Source organism: Sardina pilchardus, chromosome 7, assembly GCF_963854185.1.
Source record: "Sardina pilchardus chromosome 7, fSarPil1.1, whole genome shotgun sequence".
In the NCBI taxonomy this organism is placed as follows: domain Eukaryota; kingdom Metazoa; phylum Chordata; class Actinopteri; order Clupeiformes; family Clupeidae; genus Sardina; species Sardina pilchardus.
This window is the reverse complement of record NC_085000.1, coordinates 4,587,880-4,609,899: the sequence shown is the minus strand read 5'-3', so window position 1 is coordinate 4,609,899 and position 22,020 is coordinate 4,587,880. Positions and strand designations below refer to the sequence as shown.

General features: G+C 42.8%; 2 protein-coding genes and 1 long non-coding RNA gene across 4 annotated transcripts in view; all 3 read right to left on the bottom strand.

Moving 5' to 3' along the window:
* The window catches only part of LOC134087127 (uncharacterized), a 377,321-nt gene that overhangs the window by 134,378 nt on the left and 220,923 nt on the right, over positions 1–22,020 (bottom strand). The window lies entirely within an intron of this gene.
* On the bottom strand, positions 650–7,836 carry LOC134087118 (protein-L-isoaspartate O-methyltransferase domain-containing protein 2). Its single transcript, XM_062540371.1, has 6 exons — positions 7,705–7,836; positions 5,862–6,201; positions 4,928–5,030; positions 4,439–4,610; positions 3,849–3,972; positions 650–3,497 (listed from the first exon to the last, which is right to left on the bottom strand). Exons 2-6 carry the CDS (start codon positions 6,166–6,168, stop codon positions 2,953–2,955), a joined length of 1,251 nt encoding a protein of 416 aa, XP_062396355.1. The 5' UTR covers positions 6,169–6,201; positions 7,705–7,836; the 3' UTR covers positions 650–2,952.
* LOC134087117 (myelin transcription factor 1-like) overlaps positions 13,340–22,020 on the bottom strand; it is a 16,364-nt gene continuing 7,683 nt past the window's right edge. The window contains exons 7-17 of the mRNA XM_062540370.1: positions 20,684–20,941; positions 20,168–20,325; positions 19,845–19,907; positions 19,286–19,354; positions 18,750–18,812; positions 18,154–18,237; positions 17,154–17,375; positions 16,515–16,606; positions 16,282–16,385; positions 15,919–16,062; positions 13,340–15,674 (exon numbers count right to left, since the gene is read on the bottom strand). Of these exons, the coding sequence (XP_062396354.1) occupies positions 15,531–15,674; positions 15,919–16,062; positions 16,282–16,385; positions 16,515–16,606; positions 17,154–17,375; positions 18,154–18,237; positions 18,750–18,812; positions 19,286–19,354; positions 19,845–19,907; positions 20,168–20,325; positions 20,684–20,941 (1,401 nt within the window). The 3' untranslated portion in view covers positions 13,340–15,530. The remainder of the gene's footprint in view (positions 15,675–15,918; positions 16,063–16,281; positions 16,386–16,514; positions 16,607–17,153; positions 17,376–18,153; positions 18,238–18,749; positions 18,813–19,285; positions 19,355–19,844; positions 19,908–20,167; positions 20,326–20,683; positions 20,942–22,020) is intronic.

Genomic DNA, 22,020 nt, shown 5'->3' with positions numbered 1-22,020 from the left:
CTAAGAGGCTTAATAAGCCGACGGTTTGTTTCTAAGGACCCCTATGGACCATAAAATGCTAAAACACTACCTTGCTCAGCATGACTTGTGAGCATAATGCTGGCATACTCGTTACTCTTCTTATACTGGTAACAAAATGTGAATGTTCCCATCAGATTTCTGAAACACTACAACCCATGTAGGTAGTCATATCCACTGAATTCAGACTGGTCTTAAATGAATTAACAAACCCAGGGAAGACTCCCCTCCCTTTCATTCCCCACATTGATGTGATGGAGCTGTTTAGCCAACTTGGTGATAATGCTTATCTCAGTGCTTGGCTGAGCAGGAATGGAACAATTTCAATGTATTTCAATGTACCCGTTTCCTTTTTAAAATTAAAGAAAACTTATTATCTACTGGTTATTGTGGGTGTTTATAGATGTGCATTACATCATTCAGCAATATAAAGCAAAACATTTTTTAGTATATAATTTCACTATTTTTGTGTTCAGTGTTGGCTCAGCGAAACCCTTCTTTCTTTGTGTGGTTATAGCAGGGGTTTTTGTTTGTTTGTTTTTTTTTAAGTATAATTAGGTTTTTGACTTTCTGATTTCCCAACTTCGCCATGACCATGGCAATGTGAACCAATTATTTACATATGTATTATATATATTTTTCTTTTATTGAAGACCACCAACAGTGCGGATGAACTTCCAACAGAAAAAAAAAAAAAAACTTGGAACACCAGAGAAACAGCATACAATATTATGCAAAGATCACAACCTCTACATTCATCTAATATAGTAAATGTAAAGAAATAAAAGTCTTTCAGAAAAATGACAACCAGAAAAAGCAAAGGGAATGGTTAAAAAAAAAAAAAAAAAAAAAACAAGAACTCCCCACACGAGGGTCATTCTGGCCAAAAGGCCAATCCTTTTTACATTATTTACTCCCACCCCCTTTTCCAGTTAGAGACCATATAATCTTGAATCATATCAACATAAAGAAAAACCCTCAATGACATGTTATTTTTCATTATTGAAAGATGTGACATTTATTCTTTTTCTGGATTATTTAATAATATATGTATTCAATAATGTAGTATGCTCATAAGGCACTTTGAAAGTCCCATGTGTATTTTAGCTGTAGAATAATCATCTCCATCTTATTCATATATGCTTTTAGGGGAAACAATGGAAAACAAAACAAAACAAAAAAAATCATAAAAAGGATCTTTCAAAGACCTAAGAACTAGAAACTACAAAAATTCAAGCCATTCTTATCATCATCATCATTATTATTATCATCATTATAATTATTAACAGCAGCAAAAACCGAAAATTTGTTTGGAAAAAATATGCATTTAGATTTGGATAATAGAGTAAAAAGTGTGTGAAAAGATAAGTTCAAGAGAAATAAAATGTCTTTCCTGTGCCTCCACCCCCTGCTTAACTTCATCTCACCAGCTGCACACAGGAATAACAGCACTCCACCCCGGATAAATCACAGAAGAGTAAAGCTGGTTCAAAGAGGGAAAAAAAGAAAACATCCAAAGAAAAGAAAGCTATATCGACCAATCCAACACAATCTATGTGAAGTGCTTCTTCTCCTGCTGTATCTGTGCATGGCAAAACGTCTTTTCCTCGTTCTCCACGGCACTTCATGCTGGTTTTTACTTTGACACTTAAAACCCTGTGAGCCTCGTCTGAGAAATAATAATCATGACACAAATTCAAATACAGTGGAGAGCACAACATTGAACAAAACCTCAACACGAGAAGATAGATTTTTCTTTTTCAGTGTTACATTTACAATTAATGCATATGACAAATGATTAACTGAGACTTCATACTGCACTGCTTCTGACAACATTTCTACGGAAATTAAATTGGGTCGGAAACCCCCCATCAGTAAAAATCACCTGGAAACACTGCCAGTGAAACGCTGACAGTCTAAAGGAGAAATCTGGCGATTTTTCACATTGCTCTCCGTTTCTTGAGGTCATCAAGTACTTCCGATACAACCGCCCCAAAAATCAGTTTTACCTCGCTCGAATTGCTAGTTCTAGCAGCTAAAGCACTACACTGTGGGGGCATGTACAGTATGTGAGCCCCCATGCTCCCAGAGTGTAGCACTGTAGCTGCCTGGACGCTTTAGCTGTTGGAACTAGCAACTTGAGCTAGGTAAAACTGACAGCACTCGGTGACCTAAAGAAATGGAGATGTATGTGAAAAATGGCTGGATTTCTCCTTTAATATTGACCCACTGCAATGAATATGAAGATAAAGATGGGCAGGTCGTGGGCATGAAAACCCTTGCGTGACGGAATGAATACCTGGGGTGGTAGGAGACCATGTACCCTGGGTGAGCAAGCTTTTAGGGCCTAAATAAACTCACATCTCAGGAATTTACAACTCAGTCTCATCAGCCAGATCACCCTATGCAAACACCCAAATGAATTTAGCTTTGTGCGCTAATGGTTGAGCAACCTTGAAGGCTGCCATGGAAAAAAAACACCACACCACATCACCCTCACACTCACCTGAAAAAGCCATACCATTCCCTCTTAAGTGATGTGATGCAGTTATAGTCTTTGAAATGTCTACCAGCTCAAATTAATTAATAATAACAATAAAAATCAAAACAACAACGAAAAAAGAGCAGGCCTCTTTAACCTGATCTGCTTGGCAAATCCCAGCTTTTTCACCAAACATTTAAATCGATGGGTAAAATGGGCTTAGATATTCACACCCGGGGGCAGAGACAGTAGTGTCACCAATCTTAAATCAGCACTCATACTCTGTCCATCATAGCCAGTTCATCCATCATCAGTCAGCCATTCACCAGGCCCTTCTCTCTGCTTGTGAATTGCACTCCCTGGGTAAAGAGGGACACAAAGAGGTCGGGAAGGAGGGAGGAAGGAAGGAGGGAGGAACAGAGAGCCGCGATCTCTTCTCATCCTCCTCGTCCTCACTTCTCGCGGTAGTACAGCAGGTATAGCTTCAGCGGCTCGGGCAGCGGCAGTCCCAGGATCCTCTCGCGCAGGATGTTGACTGGCGGCTCTCCCTGGGGCTCGCCTTTGCCCTTCTCCTCCTCCTCGTCTTCCTCTTCCTCGTCTCGGGCCACGCGCTCTTCCTCGTCCTCCTGCTCCTCGTCGCCCCTCGCCCCTCCTTTCCCCCGCCGGCTGCTGCAGCTGCGGCCGCCGCATTTCCCCCGGCCCCCCTCGTCCTCCTCCTCGTCGCCCTCTTCCTCTCCGTCTTCGGACTCCCGCGGCGCTCCGTGGGCCCTCAGCTCGGCCAGCGACGGGATGGCCGAGTCGCGGAGGATGAGCGAGTCCACGCGGCGGCGGTGCAGGCGCCGGCGCTTGAAGCGCGGCCCGTAGCGGTGCATGGCGCGCGCTCCTGGGAACGACACGCGGCTCTTGCTGCGGCCCTCGGGGGCCCCTGACGTGGCCCTGAGTGTGTGGCGGATGGCCAGGCGGGCCAGGTCCTGAAGCGACCGCACCTCAAAAATGGCTGTGGGGAACATAGGAGATGAGATAAGTGGGAGAAGAGATTATGAAACATTACCAAGTCACATGATAATCACCAAATGGTTGAGCAGTTCTGTCATTAATCCCCTATAAACCATATAACACACCTGACTTTGTGTGTCGTTATCTTTAAACATCACACACTTGAATAATTTCAAATGACAGATCTTATCTCATTGTATTGTCATACAAGCCAGTAGATTACGCTCATGGAACACGCCACACACCCAAAACCAGCATTGTTCCCAGAGTTCTCCTGATCGTATGCCAAGTCCTTGTACAACTATCAAAATTGGCTGTTGGAAGCTAGCTTGGTCATTCTGTGAGGACTCACGTAGTGGGACATTCCTAGCCTTGCCGTTGGTATCTTGTCTGGGCTGCACCAGTGGTGCAAAGGACACAGCGATGATCTTTTTGGTCTCCCAGGAATTTTGGCCTGTGCGGGTGATCTTGGTCAGCTGTAAAAGAGCAGGTCAGAGTTCAAGCTTCAGTCTGTTTGTGTTGGATCATGGGTAAGTTCCAATGCAGACTAAAGGACCTACAAGGACAAGTCACTCTGAGTCATGTTTACTGGCAAGAAACAACATTCTAAAAACGTTCTACAACTTTTATTTCACGTATGTGGGAGTCCTAGGGAGACTAATTTAGTCATATTCTAATGTGTCACTCTTGGCTGAGTAGAGAACCTTTCTCTATACTGTATATGACTTGAAGAAACCACCACAAAGTCCCATGTTGCATCCCTGCAGATGAGATTCTTGAGCATTTTGGGCACTACAGCCTTCCAGAATCAACCACATAAACAACTCTTCACATCATTACTTAAAGTATACCTCATTTAAGATCATGTTTATCTACTGGGACACCCTCCTCATTTCCCCTGGAGCTTTAGAGAGCATCTCTGCATTGTGTTCCTGTTCTCACCTTCTCCTCCAGGGGCAGGACCAGGATGCCCCCCACCTTCAGCAGGTTCTTCATGTAGTTCTCGTGCTCGCGCTGCACCCCTGCGCCACAGTACACCCGGTCATACTGTCTGCTGTCCGGGGGGATCTCCAGGCAGTTGCCCGCCACAAAGACCGGCTCACAGAACTCAAACCTGCAGCCGCAACGCACATGTGCGCACACACACACAAACACACACACACAGACACACACACACACACACACACACACACCTTAATATCAACATAACATGACCAATATGAGTGACTATAATGGACTACATAAGAGACACAGGAGCAATTTCCGGCTTGTCCATTTTCAGTGATAACACAAGCATGGCTAAAACATTCCTCTTGGGTTAATGTGAGAGACATGAACCCAGCACGTATCTCTCCCAAAGCCATCTCTCTTTTGATTATTAACTAGAAACAACTACACTTCAAGTCAACAAGAGGACAAAAGTTAACTCACTTGTCGAAGCTATCACTGGTTTTAATGAAGAGGTCCAGTTTCTGGTAGGCGTACTCTATCACATCTGCATGCAACTCCACTCCATGGTTCACTCCAAATGGTCCTTAGGACAAAGACATCAACAAGAACACTAAATATTAGTATTTTGAAACCCAGCTTACACATTAGTTTTACGCGTGTATTGCCTCAAGGCTCAGATGGAGTATAGGGTGTCTGCGTCGCTAATCTTGTTGAGGCTCCTGGGGTGACTGAGTTCTTCAGGAACTTGATCTGAGGTCACCTCACTGATGTGTTCCACACCAGAGTAATGCACCAGGCGCCATTTCAGGAGTCCATCTGAAATCACCTGAACCCTGGCCAAGAAATGATCAGGTGAAGCGCTTCAAACCAACGACAGTGAGAACACTTGAATATTTAAAGGGCAAACACACGATAGGCTCTTTTGTGTTCTTTCTAGAGGTGCACACAAGAGCCAACACCTTTTAAACCATCATGTCAGATCAACATCATTATTTATCAGAGGATTTTATCCAAAGCCTCTTACAGTTAAGGTAAAGTTAAGGGCATGCATGGGTGTGGTATTCAGTGATTTACTCAAAAAGGTGACAGGCATATCTTGAACTCCTTTGATTATCTAAACAAATCCACAACCACATGTGCAGGTGACTTTTTTAACCCCACCGTTGGATTATGACTTGCCTCAACAATTCCACATAAAGTCAGAGATCTATCTTAGATAACATTTGCACTCACACACCCACCCACAGTATTCAGCACCTGACTGTGCATGGCTGAACATGCCTAATCCATCAGGGCATATGAAAACAAACTACAGAGAGCAAGCTACTGCTGCTCACTTTTCGCCCCCAAAAAATGCTGCTCTTAGGCCCCGGATCCTGTCCTCATCTCATCAGCTTCAGCAGGACACACTCACCTAGGATGAGGCCCACCATGGTGCTCAGGTAGCCCGTGCCGCTACCCAGGTTGAGGAAGGACAGACCCGGCTGCAGGTCCAGGGCCTCCATCACCTCCGAGTAGATGCAGGGCGCTGACAGGTGGATGTTCCCGTGCCTCCAGGCCAGGTCCTTGTAGGCATTGTCGCGGTACTCCTCTAGGTAGTAGTCGGCACGGTCGATGGCGCGAAAGGCACGCTCCACCAGGTCTGAGCGAATGTAGTGTGCCTCCTTCAGGTTGTCGATCAGCTCGTCGTTGTCCTCCCCTGCGCTCACCGCCCCACCCATCGTGGTAAAAGAGTGAGGGACACTGTGGTGGACCTGGTTTGGGTGGCATGGGGAAACACATAAGACAGTCAGGCACTGTTGACTAACTGACATAGCCTACTATGACTGACAGTTATGGCTCCAACAGCAGAGCATAAGAAACACAATAGAGAACACTGTGGCATAAATCATAAAACGATAATCAAGTACACACATAAAACCTAAATTGTGTAGCAGGAAAGGCCACTGTGAATCATGACGCCTATTTTGGGAACTTTGCAGACCGACAATACAAACAATAATCTCCCTGATTAAGTCAACCACGAATAAATGGTTGAATTATCATAACAAAACAAAAATATTGGTTAGAGTTTGGACTTCTCTCCCTGTATGGCTCAACTATGGTAAGAGGCTGCTGACTAGGCTATTGAATCACAGGGTTGGTTTAATCCAAATTTGACACAGTAGTGCAATACCCAACCACACGACCTTTGTTGTCAGTGTCGATAGGTAATTTTATCTATTTCTCATGCCAAGTTTAAAAGTGACACGCAGCTGTTCCACACTTACAGGCCAACGGCAAATGAGCTTTGTGGGTCTAGGCTACTATCTAACGAGGAAGCAAAGTAACATGCTTACTGTTTGGTAGAACTGGTTGGCTGTTTTCAAAAAATCATTTGGTATGTAAACTAAGGGACATCAAAGGGAGATGTGCCAATTGGCGAACAAGTCGTAAAACACAGGCAACTGCGAAGACCGTTCACAATTACGTGTTAGCTTACTTTAGCCTAGTCCCGTGCTGTTCGTGGGTAGGCTATTGCAGTATCAGTGGGTTGACTGCGCATATGGCACTGCAATTCTCTAGCCTTGGTTCGGCTTCCTGCAGTGTCCTTTCCAGTACTTCGATGTTATTTAGGGAGCGCCACTATAAGACTGTTATTGACGATAACATTTTTTTCACAAATTTGCGTTTCAACGATTTCCAAAACTTACTGCACCAATGTCCACTAAGTGACGCTGTCGTGTACCCAGCAGAGGGCAAGATGCTTCCTTTGGTGAATTACACTAATTAACGTAAACTAAACCGTGTGCAGCACCAATACATTTTAAAATATGTGTGCCATGACATTAAGTAAATACAATACGGCGTAGGTAATGCTGTCAGTCAGAAACAACAACACTGGCATTCATAACATTTCAGTGTCGCCCATCCATCCATCTAACGCTTGTGTTATGTTAACCTACTTCGCTAACCCAGTTACGTTTATGTTAGCATAACAACAATAAACACAGAAACGGACAAGGTTGTTCATCATTTCGTAGCAGCAAGAATAACTTGCTGTCACCATTGAAACAGTGCGACGTAAGGATCGCTCTTTCAAAAGACACCGACCCAAACAGAAATCCACAGCGTAGAGAGAGGGAGACATACACAGAAAGAGAGAGAGAGCCACGTTTAAAGTGAAGGCTAGCTAGCCATCTGGTTATCTAAGACAAAAGAGTCGCAAACGGAAATATTTGGGAATATATTCAACATTTTTGCGTAATCATTTTTACCGTTTAAGTATAGACTTTCTGTGCTGTTTCATGCAAAAGGGCGATATATCCTTCAACGGATTATTGGCCGTGTGTTTTCAAGGTTTTCTTCGGAAATACTCTGCTTCTGTGCTTCTGTGGCTGCAACCCTGGATGTAAACACTGGCCAGGGGACGCACTGACGTCGCACGCATGAATACGTCAAAATGTGTGTCACCGACAGAAGTGTGAACAAGGTAGGCCTCTGCTCTTGTAAACATGTGTAGGCTACCCTAAATAATAATAAAAAAGCAGACTATTTTGCAAAAGGTTGGAAAGCGCTAAAATGAACCAGTCTATAAACGGACTTTATCTCGGAAACTATCCGACCTTCACCTTTGCTCATGTGACACTAAATTGAATTGTAGGCTATAGGCCTACCCGCAATTAGCCTTATAATAGGCTAATGATGATAATAATAATAATAATAATAATAATAATAATAATAATAATAATAATAATAACAAATGTGTAAATAAATAATAATGATAAGAACGTTTTGCTCGTCAAGGTTTTTTCCTCCAATAGTTTAATAGGCCTAGGCTACCAGAAGTAGACTAATTTATTCCAGTAGCTGTATTCTGTTGATCAACTGGCCGGTGTAGTCAGGGTTCACTTGGCATATTAGCTTGCCCACTGCAATCCCTGAATAGAGTGCAGAATATGCATTTGGCTCATTATATTATAAATATAGGGTTGGCTTGGTTGCTGGCCATGAGGGATATGTAGGCCTACTCTGACACCCCCTGTGAATAAGTAGGCTGTTATTAGCAGAAAGCTACTATGGAAGAGAATGGGGAGGAGGTGGAATGCTTAGGACAGGTAAGCATTTAACACATAGGACAGGTACAGTAAGCGGCTAAGGGTTTGAGCTAACGATGAATGACAGCTAGACTGACATTATATAAATATAAAATATTTCATATTTTAACTGTAACATAGTTGTCATGCGAAAGGGTGTGCGTGTGGTCTGTCTTACCTCCTTGAGGAGGACAAACATATTTTGCCACCTTGAATAGCATTTTCTATAGGCTACATGTCAGTGTTGATGTGAAAGCATGGATATTCAGAAAAAAATTTGACATGTTATGTCATGTTGGCCAAATGTTTGCTATTTTGGCAAACATGCAGATGTGTATCACTGAAAAAAGGGGGTTCCATTAGATTATGCAATGCAATGTTTGTTGTGTTTTGAACATAGGCAAGTATATCATTTGCAAGCACAATGGTCAAACTCATGGACAGTTGACTAACAAATTAAAAGTTTCATTAGATTCATTAGAGTTTTGCATTTCTCTTTCTTCTAACCGTCTTCAGGCCTCAGAAGTATTTTGTTTCCAATCCATTAGTAAAGACCTTCTACTTTAGAGCAGCACATGGGGATAAGCCCATGTGGATGTTCATCTATAGGCCATAACATAACCACATTTCCATAACAATGTGGCATTGTGGTTGGGTTCTGGGCATGACCTCAGTAAAATCTAAATTCAGCATGCTGGCGCTTGGAGACAAGCGAGACAGATGGCCAGTCAAAATCTGATTGGAATAATAATTTTTAGTGGAGGTTAAAATGTCAAACATTGTAATTTTCTGACCCCCCCCCCCCCCCCCCCAAATTACAACAACAAAGTGCAACCCCCCCCCCCATCATTTCAGTATAAATGTTATATAAATATAAATATTAACATGTCTGCCAATGACCGAGTACTGCACAGTCTTATTGTTGTCTTCATTTCTCGATGTTAGACTGCTTTGTTTGCCTTAATTAATTTGTATCTCGAACAATTTTATTTAGACTGCTGATCCACAAAATATGCTCTGTGTAGGCCGTGATATAGCTTACTCTAAACAGGATAAGGCTAGATCTGTTTCTGTCACCTGCCATCTGTAGGCCTATTGCACGATCACATGTTCCTGGTATGTCTTCTATTGACCACTAGATGTCAGCTCTCCAATGTTATTGATTTTCATCACACTCTGGCACTAAGCTTAGTCAGGATCAGATATGCTATTAAACATCCCTTTTTCAGCCTTTCACGTGTCACACATGCAATTAAAAAATACAAAAGACACAGTGTCTCAAAGGCATTTTTTCTTTATTAATGTTTTCAATAGATAACATTAAAATGAATCATACCCCCCCTCACAATAAGACATCACTGTTCCTGGTTTTAACACTGACACTTCAACACGAGTACATAGGTACACAAACACAGTCACAATCCAGACCCAACTACTGTAGTCACTTCCAAAAATGCACATAAATTAAAAATTAAACAAAAAACGCAAAGATATCTCTATATGCATACAGCCAAGGTCCATCCTGCTCTACAAAATGGCACAGTAGCAAAGGAACAACCACCTCTACAAAAATTAACAATAAAATTCATCTATCACTGTGGAAGTGCTCTTTATTTTGGAAGTACCTATTCAATTTTTTTGTTTTCCTAAAGGAGAGCATTACCTATGCCTAGAAAATGACCAGTAAAAATAGCTCATCTCTGTAAAAATGCTCTAGCTGGATAGACCTTGGCTGTGAATGGCATCACAAACCTTTTTTTTTTTTTTTTTGCATTTTTTCTTTAGTACAACAACCATAACACTGTTCTTTAATACAAGTTTGTACAGAGAGTCCCACTGGTGTCAGAGTAATGCCCTATGCAAGTATGCATCTTGTTCAGTATGTCTTGTGTTTATTTTAATCTTTCCTTCACAAACGCCTGGCTTCTCATGCTGTGCAATACCTGAATTAACATGATCAAATCACAGTTTTGTGTGTGAGAATTTCTATGTTTTTCCCTCTTGAGTCACGTGAAAACATTAATGTTTCATGTCTCAGTAACAAATTGAAGGTGTCTAAATGGTAATAGACTAAAAGGTTTTTTTTTTTTTTTTTTTCAAACCTGCCTACAGCGACAGGCATCATTCACCTGTTGGTCTGTTTTTTTTTCTTCAGTGTCGAGCAAAATCCCTGTTCCCATCCCACCCCATCCCATCAAGACCCTAAGATATCCCCCTCCCCCTGCCCGCCTTCATCCTGAGCGAGATATGAACCTAGATCCCAAATGTAAACATATCCTTTCCTGCTGTGAGTGGACTGAGAAAGGCACACATGATGAATCACACAGCATTAAGCTACAGTACCTATGAGGGCAAATTTTGGTTATACCAACTTAATGGAACAAACTGTTGTCAGAGACATGCCTTTCGTCTATGTAGTTTTGTATGTGTATGCTTCAAAATACTCAAACAAATGTGTAGCTAATATACATTTACATATCTAGATAGTCTTTTTGCCACCAACTTGGCATTTTAGTAAAGACACCTCAGGTAAATACACCTGATTGTGCCTGTGAGTTATGCTGAAGAGAGATCCATGGACCTAGAATTACAGTATAGCTTCTATTAATGGAGCATTATGAGCTTGACAATACTCAAATCCCTATTGCAGTTATAACACATAGTGCATCCAATCAGACCAAAGATAGACACAGGTTTTATCCATTATGCTAATATATATGCCACCAGAGGAAGGATACATTTGTTCCAAGTCAAGTATAGTGCAACAGCTTGGGGTATAGGCCCATAGCCCAGTTGTCAAACTGTTTAGTGAAATCCAAATAAATGAACCATTAGAGTGATATGGACACACAACAGAGAACCAGGAAGCAGTGGCAAACACTGCATAGTGCTTTAGACTCTAAGTAACTCAATACAACATGTGATGGTATGACATCATTAATGCACAAGCAGTCTTCTTAGCAAGCCATCTTCACCAATGCCAACCCTTTTCAAGCCACCAGTCAGGCATTTGCTTTGTTTATGCCTTATGGGGTTCTCTGTGCTATTAGATAGAGGTATTGTCCAATAATGCAGTAATAGTTTAGATGTTCGGTGCTTTGATGATGGCAAAAGAGGGGAACGGTTGACAGTGATGGCGTATTGGCACCGAATAAATCAGTGATTATTGTTGATGAACTGGGCAGTATATTTTTGGTTCCAAATTCCATAGGGCAAAAGGCTTTAACTGGAAAAATTGACATCAATGTCATCAACTTCTTAAATGGCACAACAATTAAGGGGCTGCATTTCTCAATTAGAGAGTGCTTCAAAATAATAATAAAAAAGACTCAATCATTGTCTGGTTTAATACTTTCATGCATTTGAAGGGACAAAAACCAGACAAAATGGCCACAAAAAATAGACATACGTAAGCCTGGCTGACTCTGAGTTAGAGAGAGGCACAGTGTATCCTCATACTTTATATCCAGATTCAGGGCTCCCAATTTATAACAAGCACACAGTGCTTCCATTGGCTGAGCAGGCATGAAAGCTTGTGTATTAGGTTGATAAGACTGTGGGAGGGTTTTGATGGTTGGTATGTCAGATACGCAGTGTTCTGCTCATATACATTCTCATTGGATATCCATTGAATCACAATTCAAAGAACCTGTGGCAAAAAGCACTGTACATTTGAGACAGCGAGAACAACAATACAGGTCATACATATTCAATTGTATCATTCATAGCCAGTGATGTCACTCATATTCACACATGTCCTGTCTGTTTCATTGCCTTGGATCCTAGGTTCATTGCTGGCATTGGAAACACTTAAAAAGTGCACAAAAGAGACCTATTTTATGGTCAAGAAACTATGACTTACATCGTACCTAACTCTACACCATTTTTCACAAAGCCACTAACTAACTGAGGAGTACATGGGTTGTCTTGCAGTTAAAGCATGTTCTTGTCCATTCTATAATAGTTCATTGTTGACACAATTCTTGGGATCAGTATATGAAACAAAACTCCAGTTTCTTCCATCGTAACTTCACAACACTGTACAATACTAGACGTACATGTATCACCACCATGGAGTACTCGCTGTGCATGAACTGCAGCTACACCTTATGCACATGCTTGTGCACTCAATTGCAAGTAACACACAATATAAGATTTAGTCATCACCAGATCAAATGACAAGGATATGACAATACACACAGTTGCATCCTGTGTAGACTGATGACAAATGAACAGGGATATGAAACTATACAAAGAATCCCGGCTTTCTATAACTTTAGAAATCTGACTGACCATAGTACACATGTATCCTTAAAGCACAGTTGACTGGGCCATTATTAGGTTTGAAATTTCCTCCGTTTGAAAATTATTCTCACAGCTTTTGGACTGATATTTTTTTTGTTTCTTCTGAGAAGCTACAACAAGAGAAAAAGAGTTAACAATTACACTGAAAAAATATATGTATGTTTTATATCTTTGTATATATAGAGCTTAATCTTTTTTATACAGTGTGTATACATAGTGTATTTATGGCCATCTTGGCGGTATAAAGGCATCTGTAACAATCAAGACTCTATGCCATGGTCACGTGACCCAAGGGTAGCTGCTGAATGATAAAGAAAAAGGGCTAGTGGCACTTTGTGCATGAGCAACGGAACTGAAGAATAAGGCTACAAGGGTATATACGCATCTGATATCAGTTGCCTGAGGACTCTGAGACATCCTCATGGGTGGGGGGTGGGGGTGGGGGGGGGTGGGTTGAGTTGCTTTCTTAGTTTGCTTTTTTATGTCTCTGCCATGTCTGACAGATCCTGAACAAAATGGCGCTTCAAGAGGGATGGGAGTAGTACAAATCTCAAGGAATGGTGTAATTTAACTCTTTAAGTTTTGGGTGAGGCGATCTTGGCAGCAAAGGTGAGCTTCAGGATGTTTGAAAGACTGTGAAGTTCTTCCTATCCAGGTTTCTACTGGGAAAACAACATTTTCTGACATTTTAACTGGGTCAAAGGTGAGCCCCTTCGGCACTAAAAATTGATTTTTGCTGAGAATGTATTTTTGTTATCCAATTTTTGTTTTCCAGAAAGAACTGTAGATCTGCCAAGTGAGCCCCAGATAATCAAACACTATTTATACTTTTTCCCCATAGATTTTTTTCTTTATTTAAATATCAGCAGGATTTTAAGACTACTCAGACCCAGTCATCACAAACACATAGACATTACAAAATGTACAACGTCACAGTTAATTAGTTATTAAATATTAAATAAATAATAAATACATTTTGAAATCTTCCCTTAGTTATGGGTGTCAGAAAGCAGAAACAATAAGATGAAAAAAAAAAAAACTTTATAAAACTATCAAAATTTATCAGTTAAAAATATTTGCACTTAAAAATGTTAAAAAACTATCTTCAAAGGAAAACAAGATATACAAAATAATTATGCGTGGTTGGTCATTATATAGCTTCTTTTTAAATATTGATATCATCTCATATTCCATGGCCTCAGAAAGAAAAAACTATGGGCTGTGTTGCGTTATTAAATAGGAATTTTAAATAGGAAAAAAATTATACAAATAAAAAATAAATAGGCAACATTCAAATAAAATAGTAATAAAATAGAAATAAATTACAATATGATCCTTTTAGAGATCTTAAATAATTTATATACCAATAATAATTACACTATAAACTACGATGAAGTGCAGTTTTTAACGTTCATAAATAGCATTGATATGACTGAGCGGAACTGAAATGTATTTACAAGGTCTGCTTCCCACACTGGAGACAGCAGATGAAACATGTAATCTAGTGGCTGCAGCAAGACTCTTCATCTCTTAATCGCAGATGATAACCTGAAGGACAGAGGCTATGTGGGGGGCTGGAGTACCACATCTGACCCCACAGACTGTGTTGTCAAAGGACATGGTAATGGAACTGCACTAGGAGATAGCGCTCCTCCTCAGTGTCCAGGAAGGCAATCTCAAAGCGGTTGGAAGTCGTAAGCTTTAGTGTGTGAACTCCTCTTCAGGTTTCCCTCCAGTGCCATTTGTGAGGACTTTCTTTCTTTTACTCTCCTTTCTCTGCACACCCTATCTCTCCCTGCTCCCTGCTCTCTCTCTCTCTCTCTCTCTCTCTCTCTCTCTCTCTCTCTCTCTCTCTCTTTCCTCGGTAACTTCAGAGAGATGTGGTGAATAGGACTCCATGCCAAGACTAGGCCATTCTGTTGTGGTGAATAGGATTCCATGCCATGACCAAGCCATTCTACTGAGCAAAAGACTTTCCGCCTCTTCAGGTGGATCTGCAGTTTCACAGCTCTCCTTCTTCACATACCTTTGCTATGTACACTGGTAGAGAGAAACTGACAATTTACTGCAAGCTGATTGACTTTTCATGTAGTAGTTACTTCCCTGATGCACGTTCGGATCACCGCACAAGATTTGATTTCATTAGCTGGTTCCCTCCTCCTCCTCCCCTTTTCACCTCTCTGGTGGCAGGTGCTGCTGACATCAAGTAACTCCTCCTCACTTCACACTTCCAATCCTGATCTGGTGCCCACCATGTTTTGGTGAACCAAGATGAAGTATCGCTCATGACCATGGGTTTAAAAAAAAGAAGACGAAATTTAAAAAAAAATAAATAAAGGAACACTTGTAAAATAAAAATGTTCTCTACAGACACGGCGTTGCGTGAACCAGACTGAAGAATTTGGTTCTGGTCTGCCCATGCTTCTCGCTCCATAGCCAGCAGCTTTTGTCGATTTTGGTCCTCGCTCTCCCCATCGCCTGGCATGCTGACTGTGTCACAACACTCCTCGGGATGACGGGTTTAAGTCGGCATTTGAAAAATAACCTGAATGCCCCCCATTTTTTTTCTCTCTCCTTCAAACACGTTTCACAACAGATCAGAACTCCAATTATTTATACTGTAGTAGCTCCTCTTCTTCCTTCTTCTTCTTCTTTTCCCCCATCTTCTTCTTCCTCTCTTCTGGTCGTGCCTCTCGTACCCCTCAGACCTTGATGCCTTTGACAGCCTGGTTGATGGTTTCCAGCAGAGCCTTGTTCTCTGGGTTCTGGTAGCAGTCCTTGTTGGTGTACATGTCAGTCAGTGTGCTGACATAGCTGTCGAAGTTCTGCTCGGTGATGGGCTCACGCTGTGGTGCAGAATAAATAAATGCGATTATGGTAATGACCAACTGTGTGTGTGTGCGTGTGTGTGTGTGTGTCTGTCTATGTTTTGAGTGTTAGTGGATATATGTAAGGTATAGCTGCACAAGATTGATATGGGTATGACATGTGTCTATATGCTTGGGATTATGTCTTTGTGTGTGTAGACAGTACTGTATGTCTACATCAGGCCTTGGTGTGTGAGTGTGTGTGTGGACTGAGGGATCTCACCATGTGGGGCAAGCGTATGTGGGCCAGGCTGCGGATGAGGGCCTGGCTAAGGCCGGACAGCTCCATGAACAGAGCCTCATTCTGCTCCTCAATCAGCTTGTTCTCCTCCTCAATGTTCCTCAGGTTCTTCTCCATGGACGAGATCTGCATACGACACAGAACAAATATAATCTCCGTCCAAAAGACGTGGCAGATAGGGAGAAAACCCCTTCTATTTCACATTCATCATTCACACACACACACACACACACACACACACACACACACACACACACACACACACACACACACACACACACACACACACACACACACACACACACACACACACACACACACACACACACACACGTGTAAGCGCACCTGTGTTTGGAGGTTGACCATGTCTGTCTCCATCTCATTGTTGGACTCACTGAGCTCATTGATCTCTTTGTTGAGCTGTTTGATATCTTCATCGTTGTCAAGGACTACAGAAAGACGATGAAGAAAAAGAAATCACAATATGAGCACACGACCCTGAACGAAGAGAAGGACAAACAAACAAGAAACAAACAATCGATAAAAACAAAACAAAAACAAAAAACAAGATCTCTCACCATCGCTAGCCCTGAACTTGGTGCTGAGGTACTCATCCTCAGGCAGGCGGGGCTTCTTCTTGGTGAGGGAGGCTCTGGGACAACCAGAGAGACTGAGAGAGGGAGCAGAGAGAGAGAGAAAGAGAGAGAGAGAGAGAGAGGGGAAGAGAGAGCGAGAGAGAGGGGAAGGCGGTGATATTAGGAGAGTAAAGCGCACCAAGCGTTCCAACCCTGTGACCCACTTTTCTCTGTTCTGCTCTTCAAACAGTCCTTTAATCCTTCCAACACTAAGAAATTCAATTGATATTTCCTGCAGACTGCACAGCTTCTGTATCATTAGGCAAAGCACCAGGTTGGATCTAGGTTCGCTCCCCTCAAACACCCAGACTCCATACCAGAGTGTATAATACATATTTCATGACGAATGCATTTCTAAATTGTCAATAATTTCTGAGCTAACCACACTTTGCTTGATAGGTTGTCTGTGGGCACTCTCTATCCGTGCAGTATCTTAAGTGCTTTTACACTCCCAACGCCCGCAAGATGACTTCTTATATCGTACAGGAAATATTACCCGATGTAATTCTGTATCTGTATGTTGTTAAAAGTTTCAAATCAATGACTGTATGCTACTCTACTGTATGTCTGTAGGATTTCTACCTGCGGTGGGTGAGGAAGCTGCCGTTGGCGTGGCCCGAGCCGTCACAGCCTGGCGTGGGGCAGGTGGGGCCCTCGGTCTTGAAGGCCTTCCAGGAGAAGGGGGTGCCGTTGAGCAGGCCCTCCTTCTGCCGGCGCGCGGCCAGTGGGCAGCCGTAGGCACTGCGGTGGGTGGCGTACTTCCCACTGATGTGGCCCAGACTGTCACAGCCTGGCACTGGGCATCTGAGGGTGGACAGGAAGCGAGGGTATAGGATAGAGAGAGGGAGAGAGAGAGAAAGAGAGACGGAGGAGAGAAAGAGAGAGAGAGGGAAAGAGAGAGAGAGAGGGAGGGAGCAACGGATTTGCAAGTGGTTAGGATTCACAGGGAGCACTATAAAAGACAAGCATCTGGTCAGAGGTATTACGTTGCCCTTGTGAGCATGCTTTTGCTGCACTGTGCTCAGCTAATAAAACACACACCACACCACATGCTTACGGGAGTTTGGAAATCCAAGGCAGTTTTTGGATTCCAATCATGTCGGAAAACAAAATGACGCTAAACATACAGTAACTCAATGGTCTTCCTACAAGCAAAGTAATATCTGACCAGGAGTATCCACCTCTGTTTAGTGCATTTCCATCAAATAAAGGAACACAACACAAACACACAACAGAAGTCCATGCACATTCACTGAAGCCCTTGAGAATACTACGCTACGTGTTTGTGTCCCAAGTGACATTTAAGACAGAATTAACATCCATTCCAGATGGCATCTGAAATGTTGTGCTCTTTGACATTCTCTAAACTGCATTAGACTAAAATGAACTGCATAACATGACTGTTATGTGGGAAGGCTGTGTATGGGAATCATCTAGAAGGGGTTGAATCAAGGCATCTCTCTATCCTCTTCCTTGGACAGGAACAGGAATATTGAAATCCATTAACACCAAATCGATGCAATGTTCTTTACCGTATGGTACAATAAAGAAAAAATGCCGTGGTTTTCTACGTGGTACGAACTTTATGAGCTCGGAGTCCTCCTTGTCGTCCTTGGTAGGAGTCGTTTTTATTCCACTTTTCTTGGCACGAGGACAACCAGACAAACTGAAAATAGAAAGTATGAAGCTGATAAAACCGGGAGACAAAAACTGCAATGGAATTCTAGAGAGAGAGAGATAGTAGGAGTTTGTAGAAGTCAATTTATCTTTAAGCCTGAAATCATGAAGCCCGCGTTTAAAAAAAAAAAAAAAAAAAAATGCCAGTGCTTCAGAATAGGGAACACTCTATCTGGAGTGGTTTACGACATCAAAGCATGCACACCCATGGGGCTGGATGTGGTCTAATCCATTCAGGTTGTTCCCTACTCTAAAGTGTCAACCGATAAAAGGAAATAAAAGAAAATAAAAAAACACTAAAGCAACCAATCAAATAGCATCAGTACATATGTGGGAGGCAGTGTGTGTATGGGGCCTATCTAAAGCTACCACTGTCTAACACTAATCTTCTCTGTCCGCTATGGCATGAACACGTGTGTGTGTGTGTGTGCAACTGTGAGTGTGCGTGTGTGTACAGTCTGTGTGAGCGAGCTATTACAGTCGACAAACAAAGAGTTGTACCTTCTGTGTGAGGCGTAGTTACCAGTGATATGACCAGAACCATCACATCCAGGAGTGGGGCACCTGAGGCAACCAAATAACCCGGTCAGCACAGACATTCTGAGTATGGTGTCAAACTATCTGAAATATCATGTTTTTTTTTTCACACACTACAGTATTGTCTTTACACTAAAACCTGAAAACATTATTATTACATACTTTATTTCAAAAGTAATAAAGTCAATAAAGTCAATGTTATCACTCATCACACCATATGATATCAACCCATGTTACATTTATAACATACATTCAAATACATTCATATCTGATAGTGTGATTGTCAGGAATGACTGTCTAGGGAACATGGACTCATCAGTGAAGCGGGTAGAGACTGGGCAGAGTAGCGCTAGTGTGTGTGTGTGTGTGGTGATAAACAGACGGTAGTGTGCAGTGTGAAGCTTTTGGGCGCTGTAGCGGCCCAGGGGGGAAGGAAGAAAGAGAAGAAGAGAGAGAGAGAAAGAGAGAGAGAGAGGGAGAAGAGAGGAGAGCAGACATACTTGAGTTCAGGAGTGTGGGCTGCCATGAGGGACCGCAGACTCTTATCAGCAAGAGGACACCCAGACAGGCTACAGGGAAGAAAGAGGAGGAAAGAGGAAGACAAACACAGAAGGAGAAAACGACAGAGAGAGAGAGAGAGAGATAGACAGAGAGATGTAGAAGGCACATCAATTAGAGAACACACAGAAAGCAAGGAGGCAGCGAAAGAGAAAAAAAAAATCTTGATTTTCCCAGTCAGATTTTTTTTTTTTTTTGTAATTTCAAGCAGCCAGAGAACAGGGACAGCCAGAAAAATAGAGTGTGTTTTAAACTGATTGGCTTTTGAAGTGCTGTTGGCAAAGTCGCTTATCTGTCGTTTAATGACAACTCTCAAGAGTGCTCAACACTTAGTAATCGGACACTTCAAGAGAGATGAATTATTCAGGAAGGATCCAAATGCACCCTCAGCAGATTTTGCCCGTCTAAAGTGTAGATGTTGCACAAAGCCGGGGAGCTTAAGGAAAGATGAGTCTTCTCTCCACAATGCTCTATGATGACCTGGCTTTTCTGATTCCATACCTGCGATGTGATGCATAGTTTCCAGTGATGTGGCCGCTACCATCACATCCCGGGGTGGGGCACCTGCAAAAGGAACGACCACAGAGACCTCAGATAAGACAGCAGCTCGTTTCCAATTCAATCAGTCACTTGTTCCACTCCAAGTACCAGTAAGAGCACACTTGATCGGAATGATAACACGCTGACAAAATGTCTTTGAGGCTACAAGAAAACCTTAGAATATCTGATGACACTACGAACAGAAAAAAAGGCAGACAAAAGGCCCGTTGAATAAATTATTAGAAAATGATTCTCATTAAAAAAAAAAAAAAAATACTACTTACGAGAGCAGGTCCTTCTTGATATCCTTGGGTGACTGGAACTTCACCTTGAAGCTGGGGGTCGTGACCTCTCCAGGGTATTTCCTGTCCTCCAAGCAGTCCTGCATCATCTCACAGTCCTCTGGGTCGGACGAGGCAAACGACTGTGCCGTGTGTTCCATCTGTGGAAAAAGAACCCCGGACACGTTAGACCTCGCCCATTAAAATGCATGAGGCCCAACATACAGCGCCCAGAAACTGCATAATATCTCTTCCCTCAGTGAGTCAGTGGGAGCACTGTGTTTTCTGGCTACGGCTATTTTAAGGCACACCTCAGAAACCTACTCAGGTGTTTAAAAACAAACTCCTGTGGGCCAGTCCTGTGGCAGGACAATGGGCCTGCGTTGCATAACCTTCATCGGGAGGACGGCAAGACAGAGAGGACAGAATTAATGAGGGGTAGAGGAGGAGGAGGGGGAGGAGGAGGGGGAGGAGGCGGGAGGGGAGTAGTGTGGGTGGGGCTACACCCTCTGCACTGACCTCCTCCATCTCCTCCTCGCGCTGGCGGTTGGGCTTGGTGTAGTCCAGCGGGCCGTCCCACTCCTCCTGCTTGTAGGCGTGGACGGAGTGCGGCGAGGTCATGCCGCTGTGGCCGTAGTGGAGCGAGGACGAGGACGAGGACGAGGGGTCGGGCGAGCGCACGCCGGGACTGGCCCCCGACACGCTGCCCTCACGCTTCATGGGCTTCTTCATACTCAGGTCCAGAGTCCCGTTCTCATCCACCTCAATCTCCATAGTCTGCAACACACACACACACACACAGTGTTGGTCACCTCTATTGCTAGTAACATATAGTACCATTGTAAATACAATATCTATGTGAATATGCACACACACACACACACACACACTCACACTCAGTGTTGGTCACCTCTATTGCTAGTAACATAAAGTACCATTGCAAATTCAATATCTACACACACACACACACACACACACACACACACACACACAGTGTTGGTCACCTTTATTGCTAGTAACATATAGTACCACTCTAAATACAATATCTATGTGAATACGCACACACACACACACACACACACACACACAAACACACTAATATTATACACACTGATATTATGCACACAGATATAAATATGATATGTAATGTATATGTATCATACATTATGCATAACTGCACGTTTGAGATATTATGCAATATGCAGTTATTCTGATACAGTTTCATGTAACACATTATAGAACAGGACGCCTTGGATTTCAAAAATTGAACAGATGAGATTGTGAAGGAGGTGGTCCCTGAGTGCAAGCATAACACGGCATCAAACTAGATTGCCAAAGAGGCAGAGTGGAGAAGAGAGGACAGGAGAGAAGAGGAGAGGAGAGGAGAGGAGAGGAGCGGGAAGAGTGAGCTGGGCCCTGATCCTAGAACAGTCCCCTGGCTGATTAGTGCTGTGCCTCTGTGCCACGTTGCCCATTAATCTTCCCTTTTTATCCTCACAAAAAAACATGTCAGGAAATCGAAAAATGATGAAGTAGTCACTTTCTGCGCTCAGGGAGAGGCTTTTAAAAAATCACAATATCGGAGGAAAGAGCATGTGCAATTACAGTACCCCCCCTCCACCACCACCACCACTACCTCTCTCTGTTCCTATGGGGGATGGAGAAAGAGAGCGAGAGAGAGAAAGAGAGAAAGAGAAAGAGATGGAAGGGGGGAGATAGAGGACAAATGAGGAGGACTGAGACCACTGAAAGAGAGCGAGAGAGGGACAATGAGAGGAGGGCCACTCCGCCAGAGAACCAGAGCAGGAGTGACAGCATGTGTAAGTGAGAAATGACAGGCAGAGATAGAGAGAGAG